Below are 16,885 nucleotides of genomic sequence, written 5' to 3'. Positions count from 1 at the left end.
ACAGATTAAAAATTGCAGTTTGTTTGACCAGCCAACATTTCCAGTGTTCAGTAGTCACTCTAGGACCAGTGATGACTGTGTGGGACAGCTCAGGGGTAGAACATTGCCATCACCACCAGCATACCCACTGGACAGGAAGGAGCCTACTGCTCAAGGTCAGAATCTCTCCACTGGCTCCACAGACCTCGGACGACTATGACCTTGAGTCTTAAATAGGGAATGCTGGTGAACAGATTCCTAAATATCCAAGACCAGGATGTTGTCAGGGCATTGACCATTGGGGCCTGTCTCGCATAGAAACACACACTTATTTTAACTGGGCAGGTCTCGTGAAAATAATGGAGACGATGGGTCCTTCCCAAGGCGCCATGGTCAAGTACGTCTGCCGCGCAGAGGAATCCCAGCTGCACACACATCCATTCTAGGCTCATAACAGTAAATACCGACTGGTGGTTAGTGAGGTTTATTTGCCTTATCTGCTGTTTGCACGACACTTATCACACTCTAATGGAAACAATCATGGAAGTTGGAGACCCATACAGAGTTCGAATGTAGAGGATGTGCGGGGCGGGGTGGGGGGGTGTTGCTAGAAATCTTTGCTGGGACCAAATTCACAGTCACCAAATCATGACTGATTTACATGACCCTTGATGCAAATACCTTCACAGTGGCTTTTGCTTTCTACTCTAGAAGAAACACACACACACACACACACACACACACACACTCTCTCTCTCTCTCTTTTTCCATCCAAGCTTTCGGCTGGTGGCAGTTAGCAATCAGCGAGCCGACTCCAGCCCCTCCCTCCCTACCTCACGGTTTAATACACACACCTACACACCTGTGTCTGTCTGGACGCATCATGAAAGCCTAGGAGATGGACAAGCAGATAAAAAGAATGACTCCAGAAATCTGGTGACCTAATTTCCCCTCAGCCCATCATTCTGTATCTTGAGCTTGGTGCTGGTGTGGCACCCACTTTGGTTTTACAACTCTTCAGCACATTTAATGAGTTTCCCCATTCCTAATTAGAGAACATGGTGTTTGGAGCACCAGGTGGTGTCTGGCTAAGACCTCATTTTCTTTTTAATACTGCCTCCAAATGATTGCTGATTGGGTGTCTTGGATTATGCCTCCAGGGCTGATCCAAAGGAAAAATTTCTTTAAGGACAAACTAGATTTTTGAATCACTATGTAAGTCGTCGTGGCAGATCTATTCTGAAAGTTAGAAGAGGGAAGAGATAAATTACTGAGACGACAAAGCGGCTCCTTACAGCATCCATGTCCTTATCTTACCACTGGGCTGTCCCCTAGGCACGAAGCTAAGCATAATGTACCCCTCATTCCTGATTTTGTTGTTAGATCCTCTCTGACATGGAAGTAGCTTGGCTCTTGGAAGGAGGGGTGTCCTCAAACCCATCAGTCTGTTCAGAGTTGCCCCTTTATGGTAAGGGTGAGAACTGTTGCCTCAGAGGATTGTGGGATGGTGAATTCTAATTAGAACCCAAGCGTCCCCTGTGTTATCGGTAGAGACTGGATCCTGTTTGTTAATTGTGCTGAGAGCAGTCGACAGTGGTTGATGTATCGCTGTGGTCTGCTGAGCAAGAAGCTGGGTTATTTTCACAGTTTGATAATCAATGCTCCGCTGAACACAATTTCTTTCGAATATGACCATTTGCTTGTCCTCTGCTTAATTGAACAATTGCAGTAACTGGTACATGGAACTAAATGTTAATTATTTTTTTCAGGTTTTTTTTCCCCCCTCTCTTAATGATTTTATTTACAAATTGGAAAGCTTTATCATATTTTCTGCACCAGACAAATTCCCTATCTGCACCAGTGTGATATCTTTAGCGGAAAAGACAGAATTTTTAACAAGTGTTCACCATTCCATTTTTTTAAATAATTATGCAACACTTAGAAAGCTAAACACAGCCTTCTTTAATTGCTTCAGTGGTTGAATAGCTACATAGGCGAGAGATGACTAATAAACTTTCCATCAAAGCGTTATTTTTTTTTTTTAGAAATATCAATGTAAGACAGGAGGGCATTAGCTCAACCTATGTTGGATTTTTAAGGAAGTCATTGAGGAGAGTTTGAATAAGATGTAAGTTAGTGGCTAATAAGGAAAGGCAAAGCATAATCATTTTTGAAAATCTGGAAAGTTCAGCAAAGTATACAGAGTGTTTAGAGAATCCCCCGTAACCCTCCCCACCCCAACACGGTCACCATTAACCGTCTAGGTACATCTCTTTAGAAGGGTGTCTGGGTTCCTCCTCTGGGAAACGCTTACAACCGCTAACCTTTAACATCCAGCTGGGGTTGGTATCCAAGCCCCTGTCTCTCCAGTGTGTTTGGTACTTCTGCTTTGGTACTAAGCTTTCATTAACCTCCACGTTAGACTGGTAGATGTGGGTTACTGCTGTTGTGTTGCGGCCTCACGGTTGGACACCCCTGAGTTGGCCTCGTCTGCACTCCTGAGTCAGATTTCTCCTTGCGTTTCAGGGTGGTTATGCCGCATACCGCTACGCCCAGCCGACCCCTGCCACTGCCGCTGCCTACAGTGACAGGTAAGAGTCTCCCTCCTCCCACTTGACAACTACCTGGAAATGAACTTAGCCGGTGGGAAACAAGATTCTCGTCTGGTTCTGGTGCGCATGCATGACTGCTGGGGAGGCAGCACCCCCAAATCAGGGCCCAGGGTGACGGTGAACAGTGCCACGTAGAGACAGAATGAACCATCAAACCTAGACCATCCTAAACTCTCAACCTCTCTGCTAAGACCCAAAATGCTGTGTTTTGTGCCCGTGTAGTGCTTTTCCGATCTCTCTCAATCCCTGCGACAGCGTACCTTGCATGCACACACAAACTGTCCCCGCACAGCCTTCCCACGGTCCTCCACGTAAGCAGCAGCCACGGTCTCTAGCTCCTAGGGTGAACACCAGAAGATGAGCCGGCAGGTTTTCCTCCACTTCAGTCACCCGCTTCCCTTGTTTTTTTCTTTTTTCTTTTTTTTTTTTTTTCCACACCCAGTAGAGCATTCCCTCTGTTACCTATTTTTTTTTTTTTTGATCCAACACGAAGGAATGGGGGAGATGTACCTGGCATTCCTAAGGAGGTTCACTCTATCTGGCAGGGCCCCGTGTCCAAACCTACTAGGATAAACCAGGCGTATTTGTAACGCGCACCACGTGTTAAGACCGGCAGTGGAAGGGGGACAGAGAGGGACTAAGAAATGCAGAAGTCAGATTGGATGGCGGGGGTGGGGGTCAAGGGGTGGGGAGGAGCTCCGTTACCCCTTGCCCAGGCTTGACAGATGACTTGGTTTCTGAAATGGCAAGCCACAGCTATTTTCGTGTAGGTGCCTGAGGGGGGGGAAGAAAAGGCAAAAAAAAAAAAAAAAAAAAAAGTGCGTTTCCATATTTGAATGCAACCCGTTGGCTCTGTTTTCTGAGGACATAAATGTGAATGTTCAGAGGCTCTGCATGTACAAATGTCACTGAGGGTGCTTATTTTTGGTAATGACTCTTTTAATTTAAAAATACGTCTCATGGATAAAACGGTGACGGTGACGATTTGCATGTGTGGCTGAGGCATGCTGGGTCAGACAGGTAAGCAGGCGATGTACTTGACCCCCGAGTTGGAAGTGTCAGCCACTGGTGCTCCTTCCTCCCCGGCCTGTTGTGACTTAGATCCTCTCGCGGTTTGCTGCGGTGTGCTTTCTCTGCGGCTCCATTCCATTTCCCACGAGATGTGTCGTTAGCTCGACGTAGCTGCAGATTTCTTCCGAGGTAGAAGAAAGCAACATCAACAACTGAACCCCAAAAAACGGCACTTGGAAAACCCCGTGCATACACTTGTTTGCGGTGGCTCTTGGGCGAGATAGAAGTGAGGTCTGCTATCTGGTTGCATGTAGGTAGTATTACCGTTTCCTTATAAACAGCCCTAACAAGTTCTCGAGCCTGGACGGAGCCTCCAAAGAAATCCAAACACTTGTTAAGACGCAGTTCTAAATACATAAATTATCCACTTACCCCGCATCCTCTTGCCAAGACGCAAAATAGGTTTTTATGTACGTTCCTGTCTTCAGTACACTGTGACACTGGATTAGGAAACGAGAGAGGGTCAATAAAGCTCATAAAACTGATGGCAATCTTGAAATCCTAGAGCTCATTCTACAAATGAGAAGTCCTAATGCTATTAAACTCTGCACACTGAAGATTCGCAAAGTATCAATTGTAATGTGGTTCATCTACAACCCTTAATTATTTTTATGAAAATATCTCTAGATGCTAAATTCTCAAACACCCACTTTGTATATAATTATAATCATAGTGACTTTAGCCTGCTGTATAATTACAAGAATCTTAAACGGATTTATTTCTTTGGATTTTTATCTTGCTTCTCAGCATAAATGCATCTTCCCCCAAGTTGGAAAAAGGTTAATTATAAAGATATAATTTAAATTGCTTTCTTCAATAAGACCCATCTAGATACTTAAAAAAAAATAAACAATATTTAAGAGTATTCTTAAATAGAATTACTTGAGAATCTGGCCATCTCTGTTGGCCTTCATTTGAAAATTAAGTTAAAGTGTTGCTGCATTGGGGGATCACCCTGTGCAAATATGTGTATAGAATCTGTTACTTTAACGTTATTGAGACTTCTCATTGGCAGTGTGTCCTACTGAAAATTGCCCTCGTTCTTGGCTTGGCAAATCTTGAATGAGTCTACAATTCCCACGTTAGTGTAATCGTTTCCATGGAAGAAACCAAGTAAATATACTCTTGTCCATGTAATTGGCCTCTTGCTATTTATGAAAGACATTTGTACATTGGGTCTTCTTGGTTGGTGTGGAAATTGATTACCAGCCCTCTTTAATTTGATTAGAAGCAAGACACTCGCCACATATGGGATTATTGCACTGAGGTAAATGCAGTAATAGGCAAATTACCAGAAAACAATCTTTAAAATGATATTTCTGGTTCAATTTATAAAGCACATTTATGACATAGTCCTTCCTTATATTTCCAGTAAGCAGGCGATGAGAAGGAAGACCCGTCCCTTTGGTAGAAGACACATATTTGGGGAGGACGTGAAATTATCAGAATAGCTTTTGAATTTGGATGAAAGATGCCAAGTTTCTAGACTTTATCTCGGGGCAGTTGTGTAATAATTTATTTTTACATGATCCCAGCTTAGTATCAGCCATGATAGATTCTGGGTTCTTCTCATCTAGAAGACAAGCAGGATGACAAAGAGAAAAAAACTCCTTAACCCAAAGAAACTCCTTCAGAGCAGGAAACAAAATCAGCAGGAATTGAGAGCGTTTTGGTAACGCTCGCTGGTTATCAACAGGATGAAAAGAGAAACAGCCACTAATTTCACTTGTAGCCATGAAATTCGCTCTTCAGGAGTGTAGAAAGCAAGAGAAGCTTGGTGTCCCCAGGTGATAGAATTTTACCTTTTATCAGCACAGAATAAGTCCTTATCAAATTAAAGAGTCAGGGACCTTTGGAAAATATTGAACTCCAATAACCTCAGGACTGTCCAGAAGGTCCTTGATGGATACCTTGCAACTCCCTCCCCATCATCTTCTTGGTTAAATGATCACATGCTGATTATCTGGGAGCACCCTGAGAGTTGCTGGATGCTGACCTCCAGAATGAAGACCATCTGGTGTGGGCAGAGATTTCCCCAAAAGCAAGAGACCTGCCTGGACTAGGTAATTTGATAGTTTCCCTGACAGATTTAATGAGAATAGGCAAACATCTCTCCTTGGCATTTAGGCAATGTGTGGAAAGCACCTGACTTCACCAGATCTTCATTTTTAACCTCCCTTTGACTGAGGGAAAGCCCACGGTCCAGACTTTCCAAGGGCATTGTTTTCTGAGCTTGAACTGATCAAAGCATGGCAGTGGGGCCGATGGTCATCTGGTCATTGCATGCACTTGGTGTTGCTGATGTGTCCGTGATGCGTTCTGGATTCGACAGGTCCACCATCACATTAGCTCGGTGAATGGCTTGCTTGAATGAAGCCTGGGGCAGCCTTCTCTTTATGGACTGGCTCTTGGTTTCGTTGTGTTTTATGACTTGGTTGTGGATGCATCTGTGAGCAGCCGAACCAGGAGGTGGGGCGGGAGGGGATATTCCCTGTTCAGTGACTTGTGCCACAAATATTTGGGGGTGTATGTATGATGTGTATCCAGCTTCGATGAAAATGTTCTCTCTCCAGAAGGGCAGACATTTCTCATGCTTATCCTGCTTGCTGAACCTTCTAACATCTCCTAACAACCAGTGCATGAGAATGTCCCCTCACGTTAGGGCAGAGGGGAGCCAGATTCCAGCAGCTAGAGAAGAAAGTTATACAGGGTGGTTCACTCGGCAGTTTCATCATGATCCTGTTGTGCGGACGGCTCCCAGGGGCCATTTCCTCTTGCACATGAGACATGCATTTCCTTCCAAGACCCCCCAACGTCAGGAGCTTTGGACAGACAGGCCGTACAGTTGCCCCTAGACTGAGCAAAAGAGACAACAAGCAACCAGGTTTTGTTTCTTTGGTTTTTTTTTCTACCTTTTTTGTTCATTTGTTTTTTGAGACCTTAACATTTCATCGGAAACGTAGTATTAGACTGTATCACATAACCTTGCTATTTTTTGACAAAATGGTAGAATATTGGCAATTTCATAGCTCAACTTAATAGAAACTCAAGGAAAATGCCCTAGGATCAATTATCTTGTTCTCTGTGTTTGGAATATCTAGACCTACTCGTATATGTGTGTGTGTCTGTTGTGTGTCTATGTATACATACACATATGCTAAGAGAAGCATGTACACACACACACACACACATCCCTGTGCCTCAGGTCCTCACAAAGGACTCATAAGAGTCTCTAGGTAAATATTACACGGAGGCCAGGACCTAGCAAATTCAGGGAGTCATAAGCCCCATGCTAGAACATTTTTTTAAATGTGATAGTCATAACCTATGAATAAAAATTTCTATTTCAGAGACAAATAGATTAGCAGTTCTTTCTTAAAATTCAGGAGGCATGTGTCTGAGGTCATGGAGATTTTGGTCTACTCCAATTTAAACGTATAAAGGTGACTGAGATAAAAACATACGTGTGTATGTACATAGATGGGTGAATGGGTAGATGGTTGTGTGGGAGGACGAATGGGAAGAGAGCAAAAGAACAAAGAGAAAGAGGAAAGAGGAAGGGAGGAGGTAAGGAAAGGGAGGGAGGGAGAGAGGAAAAGAAGAAAGGGAGAGAGGGAGGAAGGAAGGAAGGTGGGAAGGAACGAGGGGAGAAACATTTCTCTGCCTTCTCATCACATTTTATCATAAGTGTAGGATCTAGAACTAAAGAATATAGAACGAATTTGTTTACATAAAACCTTAGTTTGATCCAAACTGAAAAAGTAAAAGAATTTGTGTTGATTTCCATATAATGCAGGGACTCCCTATCTAAGACTCTTGACTTTCTGGATTCAGATTAAATAATAGAGAAATGAATGCCGTCATTAAAAGAAGGCTAGTAATTACATTTAAAATGATGTAGCATTTTATCTGGAGTCCTTATCAAATGATACAGACTAAAGATTAAGGGCTTGTCAGCTTATAAAGCACATGAACATCCTGAATGGAACATTTAAGTTACCATTGAAAGATTGTTTTGTTTTTTTTTTTAATTTTGTTTTGTTTTTGTTTTTATTTTTTTGCTTTTTGGGTTTGTTTTTTGGTTTTTGATTTTGGGTTTTTTTTTGTTTTTTTTTTTTAGTAGAAAGGTTAATTTAAAAATTACTGTTGTACTTCAGGAACTTAAAAATTTTACTTTTTCTTGCTGTGGCGTAGAATACAGAAAGCTGCTTCTGTGGATAATGCAGAGCCCTTAATGAGGGTAGACAATGCAAAGCAGAGGAGGGAAGTATCCGTGTTTTCCCCAGCCCTGCTGTCTGAACCAGGTTCAACAGGGTTGAAACTGTTTTCGGGGTAAGAATCAGCGCTCATTCTTTGTGATGTGTGCTGGGCAAGATCTCAGAGATCGCATCCTGGGGCTTTGGTTAAAGCCCTGTCTCCCAAGGCCAGTTCGAGACCTGGTGACTCCTTCTGATGACCTGTTTACGGGGTCGCTGGGACAGGAGAAGGACCCCGGCCACCTAATGTGAGCAGGTTTTGAGCTCCCTGGTCTTGGGAGCCCTCAGGCTTTAGCCAGGCTTTTTTCTCAGATGCCATGAAAAGAGCTTTTCTTTTAGGAAGTGATGACAGCATGGTAGCTTTGTTTTGGTTTCTTTCTTTCTTTTTTTCTTTTTTTTTTTAAAGTAGGCTCCGTGCTGGGCCTGGAGCCCAACTCAGAGCTGGAACTCACAACTCTGAGCTCAAGACCTGAGAGCAAGAGCTGGATGCTTAAAGGACTGAGCCACCCAGGGGCCTGTTGTTGTTGTTGTTCTTTTTTCATTCAATTTTGCTTTTAGTGTTCCTGGTTGGCAAAACAAAAGCTGGCAAAGGTGTGGTAGCTTCCCTATTATCTTTCATTTACATTTTCAGTTATTTTCTCTGAGAAATACACCATTGAAAAATAGAGTGAATGCATTCTAAGCCTTGGAGAGGGGCAAGGCCAAGACGGTAGTTCTCGGATGAGTAAGGAGCTGAGGGCTTGGTTCATGGAGGCTCAGAGTGGACAGAAGTGTCTCTGTCCCGTGCGTGGCATCTCCCAGCTGAGACAAAGATCCGGGGTCAGAAGGAAGTCGGTTTGAATTCGGATTCTGTGGAGTCAAATCACAGCAGGAAGCCTCAGTTATGTCTCTGGACCTTTGTTGACGCAGCCTTCTTCAGGTGGTTCCTGGTTTCAGCTCTTTATCTTTTCTGCTATTTTCAGATGCCCTGATGAGTTCTCCCAGGTTCTGCAATTTCAAAAAACACACTCTGTCAACTTGTAATAGAAATGTAGCAGAAATGAGTCATTAATGTCTTTGTTTACATCCTATACCCCAGTGCTAGGAAAGCACATCCAGCTTTTTAAATTAGAACACCAGGTTGAAGGAAAAAGAAAAAAAGAATATATATATATATATATGTATATATATATATATACCTAGATATATAGATATAGATATAGATAGATAGATATAAAAGTATGTAGTGTATTCTTATTTTTATTTATATGCTTGTTCTTTTTGGTTTAAAGTTCACTTTCTTAACTGATTCATTTGGGAGTTGTGTTCTGTGAGTCAGGCTCCCCTCAGGAGGAGAGACTGAAGCTAATTATTCCAGGCAGCTTTAGGGTAACTAGAAAGAAACCTATGTTGCCTGCGAGTTTCCCATCACAAGGCACACACACCAGGTGAAAACAAATTTCTTCAGTAAAACCCGCAGTATACAGGACAGTATTCCTGTCGCCATGTTCACGAGATGGAAGTAGAGGACTCGAGTAGTCACAGGATTTTACTAAGACTTCCTTAGTGTGCTGTAGGAGGTGAGCAGTCTTGAACTCTGATCGTCATCTATGACGATGGCAACACAACTGTGGTCCGCACAGTCCCACCAGCCACATTGCGCACTGTGCTAACCGCCCCGCTGACGCCGTGCCGTTGAGCTGTCCGTAGCACTGGCGCTGGACAGTGGATGTTGCCCCTTCATTTTACGGCTTGGGGAGCTGAGCTCAGTAGAGCGGAGCGAGTTTTTTTGGCTCAGTCTGAGAGCTCAAGTCTGTGCCCTGAATCCCAAGGCTCTGTGGCAACTTACCGGAGCAATCTCGAGAAGTAATTTCTTGGCATACCATCAGTTCATCTCTTAGGGGCGTATGGATTCCACATTACAGGGTGTTTTGGAAGTACTGAGACCGTGGCTGTGAAAGATGTGGCATGTAAGAGGCACTACACAGAGTGTATCTGTGTTTACTTTCATGTATTCCCGTCAGAGCTTTGAATCTGGACGGCGGGCGTGAGCATTGAGGAAACCAAAAATCTCCAGGTCACGTCAATTCCGCCTGAATCTCTGAAATTCAGGGGTTTGAATCGTTATATCCTTAATGGATTCTAGAGGCACTCAAAGAGTTTAGGAAGAACAGTGACCAGATCTGCTCAGCTGGGTGTGGTGTGGACAAGTCTTTAAAAACCTGGTAGGTAGTCGGATATGCGAATCGAATTCTTTTTAAGGCAGGGGGTTGCAGGGGTAGTTTGTTTTGTTTTGCTTTGGTTCTGCTTGTGAAGGACAAAGTTACTTAGGGGGAGGGGCTACGTGAGCCTGCCAATCTATCCGTTCTCTGGTGTTCGGATTTTGATGTGTCTGTCACATTTCCTGGAAGTAAGCAGTCCTCTAGTACCTTCCCTGCTGCTTTTGGATTTTTTTCCTTTTCACCATGTAGATTTCTGTTTTGAAGCTAAATTTTTTTTGGTAGTGTCCCTGTGTGTCCGGTACCATGTAGAACTTGGACCAACCTGATGAGATAAGCAGGGTTGTCAGGGTGACCCTAGAAGTGATGCTCCAGAATGTGACGCTCGAGACCGAGAAGGGACGCACTGTTGTTAGTGACGAGCCTGGGACAACAGGCTTCTACCGGACTATCCCAGAAAGAAGCAGGACATGTGTGCCCCCCCACCCCGGGTGGATTCTCCCGGTGCTCTGGGACGTCCGATGATGGCACTGTGAACCCAGTTTCCATCAGTCCAGGTCCTGCGCTGTCTCTTCCTTCTTCTGCTATTGCTAACAAAGTCCAATCAAGGCATGTTTGCAGCCTCAAGTAGTCCTAGCTAAGACATGACTTAGTGATGAAAAAGGGACTCGAATTTCCTGCTCTCAAACCCACCGGTAATTTATCTATTGTCCCTATGGATAGTTCCCAATAGTTCCCAATTGGCATTCACCAAAAAAAAAAAAATAATAATTATGTTTTCTGCCAACCTGCTATGCAGATCGACAATGATTATATTTGGTAACAATTGAGATGGTTCTGAAATCGTGAAGGAGAGGATGTATAGTTCTTGATGGTGGCATCGATATGATTGTTTTAAAACTCGTGTTTATTTATGGACACAAAGCTCCCAATGCCAAAAAGAAACATGGCTGTTACTGGTAGATTTCCTGAATTTCTCTTATTTTTAATTTACAGACATGTGCCCCCCACCCCACCTACACACACACACACACACATTTGAAGAAAAAGTGCTCAAATTTTGGTTTTGAGAACTAATTGCCTTTGGTCCATAATCTATAATGGCTTCCTAACAACTGTTATGCGCTATTGGATGAACATGTATGTAATTGAAGCCATTAAAAAAGGGTACCAAAACTGTAATAGTCAACAGACTGGACCAACAAGGAATTGGGGAGACATTAAAGGAAATTCCAAACCCAGTAGACCATACCTGTCACAGCCATGTGGGTAGACACTTTTGCCAGTGACAAGACAAGATGGAACAAGTCCTTTGGTCATGTCATGGCCTAATTACACACTTCTCAGGCTGCAGATCATTGACTTGATAGGCCACAAAGAAGCAAATGAAACCCATCCTTTAAGTAGCACCATTAGGGTTCTTCAGCTGTGAAGGTTTTCAGGCAGGTGAGAAAGCCTGATGCTTTCTAGAGGCAGGTCAGAGGCCTCCGATGAGAAGGAGCAGATGGAGGCCCCTGGAGGGACCATTTACACGGCATGTACAGTGCTCTCCTCCTGGAAGGCAGCGTCCCTGTCAAGGAGAAAGGAACAGACACACAATACAACCTTAGTGCATGACTATGACCTAGATTGAAGATGCCCCCCTTCTTTGCCTTTTTTTTTTTTTTTTAAGTCATTGTGCTTTTGGGGTGAGAGGTAATTTTTCACTAAAATTTTCCAGTATTTACTTCTAAGTTATCAAAAGAAGTTCTGACCCTGTATTTATGAAGAGAAGTTGACATTCTTTCCCAGTAGAACTGATTTCTGTTTAAGGGCGGCCTCTACATTATTTCCATGTCTAAATGAGGTACGTGCCTCTGGACAGTCACTAGACAGAAACAAATGACTCCTCATGATTTCCTCCCTGGCATGAATCACAGTGATTGATTCCCCTGGAATTAAATTCTCCTCAAAACCGTAGTGTATTTCATATTTAATTCACACACACACACACACACACACACACAAACATGTAGAGTAGGGACCACTTTCAGGAATTGGACGATAGTTTGGAGGCGAAAGGTTGAGGGAACCTCTGTAAGGAGGAACTAACTCATGAATTTTGTCATTGTTCCTGGGCTGATTTGTGCTGCATTAGGATTTGTGAGTGTTCCAACAGATCAATAGATTGTGGGGGGATGAGACATAATCAAAGCTAAACACCCTTCCCCTTAATTATCCTAAAATGGAAATGCTTTGGCCCTGAGCTTATGGAAATACACCCAGCATCTGGTAATCTGGATCAGCACTTCCCACCGCGCTCTCGGGCGTGGAATCCCTTCACAAAGAAGACCATGACTGTTGGATACTTTGATCATCCTGTCAATCCCCGACTCTGTTTGTGGTCCCCTTTTGTCGTTTGAAACTTTAGACCACATTCAAAGACAAGGGGCTTATTTTCCTCCCCATTTCTGTGTAGTTAGAGGGTGTGCAGACTACCTCGAGCTAGTGGACAGTGAGCTCAGGGAGTGGGCGTGGGGGCAGGTTAAACCTGTGTCCTGGACCCGGTCAGCCCCACAGCTTTCCCAGAATGGTGGACCATTTCTCTTCTATTCTTTGGATTATTTTCTTCAATTTCTCCATGTCAAACTTAGAACAAAGGACAGGGAAAGAGTGATTGCCTGAGTCTGTTCTGAAATTTCAAGATTGGGGTGGTCCATTGTGAGGGTTCTGAGCACCTTGCTCTGCAGAGCTTGGTTCCCAGACCACCTGTGTTGACCTCCCTGGGAGCTTGAAAGCAATTCAGATTCTCAAGCCCATCCCAGTCCTGTTGTATCAAATCTACACCTTCGAGACCCCTGGGCGGTACGTATGACATCTGAGAAGCACCACCATGGAGGGCAACATTCAATCCCACCCCAATATTCAGTAACTAATGTGGACACTCCACAAACCTGGCAGGGTGTAGGAGAATCTGTCTTAGCAAATTGTTGGTTTCTAAGCCTCTTTCTACTTTCCCTTCCTCAGTGAGAAAGTAAGAACCTCCAATGGTTGCGGGGCCCTCGTAATCCATCTTATGGGAACGTTCCCCCCTCAACTCCTCTAGGGCCACCATCAGTCATTTTCTTTCCCCCAAAGACCAAGGTGTAATGAGAGTGATTTCATGCTAGCATTTTCTCATCGATTGCATAACAAACTCACATGAATGTAAAACATAATCTGGAATAGTCCCATCAGGTTTGTCTCAGCTTTCCTGAGCCTCAGTTTCTTCATCTGCTAAATGAAGACAATGATACCAGTTATAGTCGGAAGGAGAGGAAACTGAACACTACTTTGCAATTAAAGGAGGTGGTGAAAATTCATGGGGTTCTCTAACTCAGCTGTTGATTGACAGATATTTTCAAGCATATGGTATTATTTGAAAGCACTGACTGTACACAGGCAAGAGAAAGCAAATAAAATTAAATCCACTTGAAAGTGGGTGTCGCGTTTAGACTGGGCAACCTCTAGGACCCCCATAACACTAACATTTCTGGGGAGCCGTGTCTCGCTCAGCTGCCCACAACCTGTCATTGCTCTGGTCCAGATGTGAGGCAAAGTCTTTCACGATCACTCTACATACTTTGATGCAGCAACAAATATTTGCTGTTCGTCTATAGAATATGATCAGAGACTTAGATTTAGGCAAAATTAACTTACTACAGACAGAGATAATACAGGCAGGCTAACTGACCTGTTTGATCCCCAACTACCTCATCTTTAAAGTGGGGCTAATGAGTGATGCCTGCCTCATTGGGTTGTTACTGAATTAATGGTGGTCATGAGCAGAAAGCTCCTTGAGTAGCTGGACACTACATGACACTCAGGATAATATTACTGTTACTATTACTATTATCAACATCACTAAACTACAGGCATATTTTGTTTTGCTCCTGTGGAAGCAGGTTTTCTGGCTTAGAATCAGTTTTGGGCCAGAGATGAGTTTTTGTTTTGTTTTGTCTTGTATTGGAATGTTGACTTCTAGAAGTTTTAAAGGAGGGAGACCTGAAATTTGCTGAGAGTAGAACTTACACGTTCTCACCACCCACAAAGGAAGATGAATGTATGAAGTGATGGATATGTTAATTACCTTGATTGTGGTGATCATTTCACAATGTATTTGTGTATCAAGTCATCACTTTATACAGCTCCAAAAAAGCACATTGTTCAATCCAGTTGTGTTCAGTTTTTATTTGTGGAACTTACCTCAGTAAAACTGGACGAAAAATAGTTTGGGGAAAAAAAAAATTTTCTGAAGAAGCAACCAGGAATCATGAGGTCAAATAGTCTATCTTTCCTGTCAGTGGAGGAGCTCAGGGATACGCACAAGAAGGTGACCGGTTCTCCCCTCACAAACCCAGCCCCTGTACCTCCACGGCTGTAGATTTCTGTACAACCAGTTGCTCTGCAGAAAGTTACTTTTCAAAATGTTAAACCAAATCTGCCTGTGTTGCTGTCTTCCCAAGGCCACTGGTGAGAAATCTAATGCCTGGGGTGGTCTTGGGTTCTAGGAATCCCCCAGGGATCTGTAAGGTTCTGGACCTTTCTATCATCACACTTACTTTGTTTTGCCTGTAACTCATAGATGGGCACAGACCCCCTCAGTGTGGCCTCTGTAGCCTCCAGAGCCTCAGCCTGGACACCCTGTACTCCCCACCCCACCCCAATCCCCTGTGGGCCTCCACAAGCCCGGGATTCCTTTCCCCTGTACAAGAGCTGCTTCCCCAAGAGATCACAAGCAGCTGTTCCTACGACGGGCCAGACCCATTTCTAACTGCATCAGAAACTTGTTCTCATGAGGGTCTCCTCTGTGACCGTCTTCACTCTGCCCAACCAAACCTGAGGTGGGATTTTATCTTTCAGGAGGCCCCCGCCTCTCTCTGATAGGACTTGTAACCTCAAAAAGGCTCTTGACTCTCCCCCTCTTGGCCTAAAACCCTGGAAGTCCAGCACTTAAAAACACAAATGCCTTCTCTCTCTGGGGGAGAGAAGATGACTATCCTTTAGGAGTACACATAGCCAAAAAAATAAATGGCAATTTCCCCCCAGATAAAGCCCTGTCATATTCATGTTCTCATCAAAATGCAAAAAGAAAAAAAAAATCTAGGGGACTCTGTGCTATGTTTGTTCCCATTTTCCAGAGGAAGAAACTGAGGCCCAGGAAGATGACAGGGCAGGCCTTCCAGGTTCACCATTAGTTCTGTTTTTAGCTGAGGAAAAAAAAGTAGTCAGAGCCGTGGAGCTTGTTCAAGGTTGGAAAAACGAAAATTACAGAAGTAGACTGCTCTCAAAAGGACTGGAGATGCACTTGGGTTTGAATTTCTGAAACCCAGAAGTTTTGGATAGAAATATCCAAATATTCAAATCAGGGATAGATTCAGAGCACTTCTCTCCTTTCCCAGTTAAACATAATTTTTTTTTTAAATATACACAATGTTAGGAAGAGCAACTGAGGCGAAATGAAATGAAATATGCTAAAGGATATAAGACAAAAAGGATCAGGAGAGCATTTCTATAGTTTCTTTCTTTGAGAGGATTCTATAGCTCATTTGCTTGCTGGTTTATTTGTTTATACCCCATTTCATGCTACAGTTTGCCACAGCCTCTCGAAGTACACCTAATTCAAAACTAAAATAGAAATAGAGGGGCGCCTGGGTGGCTCAGTTGTTAGGCATCTGCCTTCAGCTCAGGTCATGATCTCAGGGTCCGGGGATCGAGCCCCGCATTGGGCTCCCTGCTCGGTGGGAAGCCTGCTTCTCCCTCTCCCACTCCCCTTGCTTGTTCTCTCTCTCTCTCTCTCTCTCTCACTCTCTCTCTCTCTCTCGCTGTGTCTCTCTCTGTCCAATAAGTAAATAAAATCCTTTAAAAACAAAAATAACCACAGGGCGGGAGGAAATATGAATTTGAATGGGCTTTTTATAATTCTTGAGTTTTTAGAACCAAGTGGTGAGGGGGGAGAGAATGAAAATACTGATCCCAAGTAAATAAGTCCCGCTTTCTTGGCAGTAAAACTGAAATATAAGTTAGGTCATGAGCTTCCAGGCAGCCAAGGCCAGGATAGACGTTCCACAGTGATTTAAAGCACAGGAGCACAACGTCCTGTCCCTGTGGGGTAGCTGGGTGCCTGGCAGGTAGCAAACCATCTGAGGATTGAATGAACAAGACCAGTAAACTATTTAGTAAAGCCGGCAAGAGCAATTGTAACAGAAGCACCTTATTTCTGCATGTGACGTCTGACTATTCAGAAAACATTCCTGGTGGAATTCCCTAGGATCCTTCTAGCAACTTCTTAACACATACCGGCAAGATTCCCCGATGAGTGTGCATTTCCACCCTATTCCCCTGTGTCTAAAGGGAAGCATCCTGGAAAAAATAAGTATTATAAGTATTAATAAGTATTAATTAAATTAATAAGTATTAATAATAATATTACTAATAAAATTAATAAGTATTAGTAATATATTAAATAATGTATATCATTAATATAAGGCAATTTTCAAAAATTAAAATATTGATCATTAAAAACCATGGCAGTCAACACTAGTGCAGTTTAATTGAAAAACCAGAGGACACAGCTCTTTTTCCTACAGAGCCAGGGCACGTGAGTTCAAAGAAATACTCACACAGTCAAATGTGAGTTCTTGGGGCTGGCTGATGCATTAGGACCACCAAAGTGGTTTCTTGGGAATACCCAGGCCTGGGAACCACTCTGGAAGGTTCAGTCTTAAAAGACTGGGAAATGGATTTGGTC

The 16,885-nt window shown here is 43.4% G+C and overlaps 1 protein-coding gene across 8 annotated transcripts in view; it reads left to right on the top strand.

Moving 5' to 3' along the window:
* LOC111156037 (RNA binding fox-1 homolog 1) overlaps positions 1 to 16,885 on the top strand; it is a 600,640-nt gene that overhangs the window by 562,299 nt on the left and 21,456 nt on the right. For all 8 annotated transcript variants that reach the window (XM_022516606.1, XM_022516607.1, XM_022516604.1 and 5 more), the window contains one exon: positions 2,506 to 2,570. In XM_022516606.1, coding sequence (XP_022372314.1) covers positions 2,506 to 2,570 — 65 coding nt within the window. The remainder of the gene's footprint in view (positions 1 to 2,505; positions 2,571 to 16,885) is intronic.

Source organism: Enhydra lutris, unplaced genomic scaffold (genome assembly GCF_002288905.1).
Source record: "Enhydra lutris kenyoni isolate GAN:26980312 unplaced genomic scaffold, ASM228890v2 scaffoldscaffold45, whole genome shotgun sequence".
Classification (NCBI taxonomy): Eukaryota; Metazoa; Chordata; class Mammalia; order Carnivora; family Mustelidae; genus Enhydra; species Enhydra lutris.
Note: the sequence above shows the minus strand (reverse complement) of the source record. Positions and strands in the feature narration are given on the sequence as shown.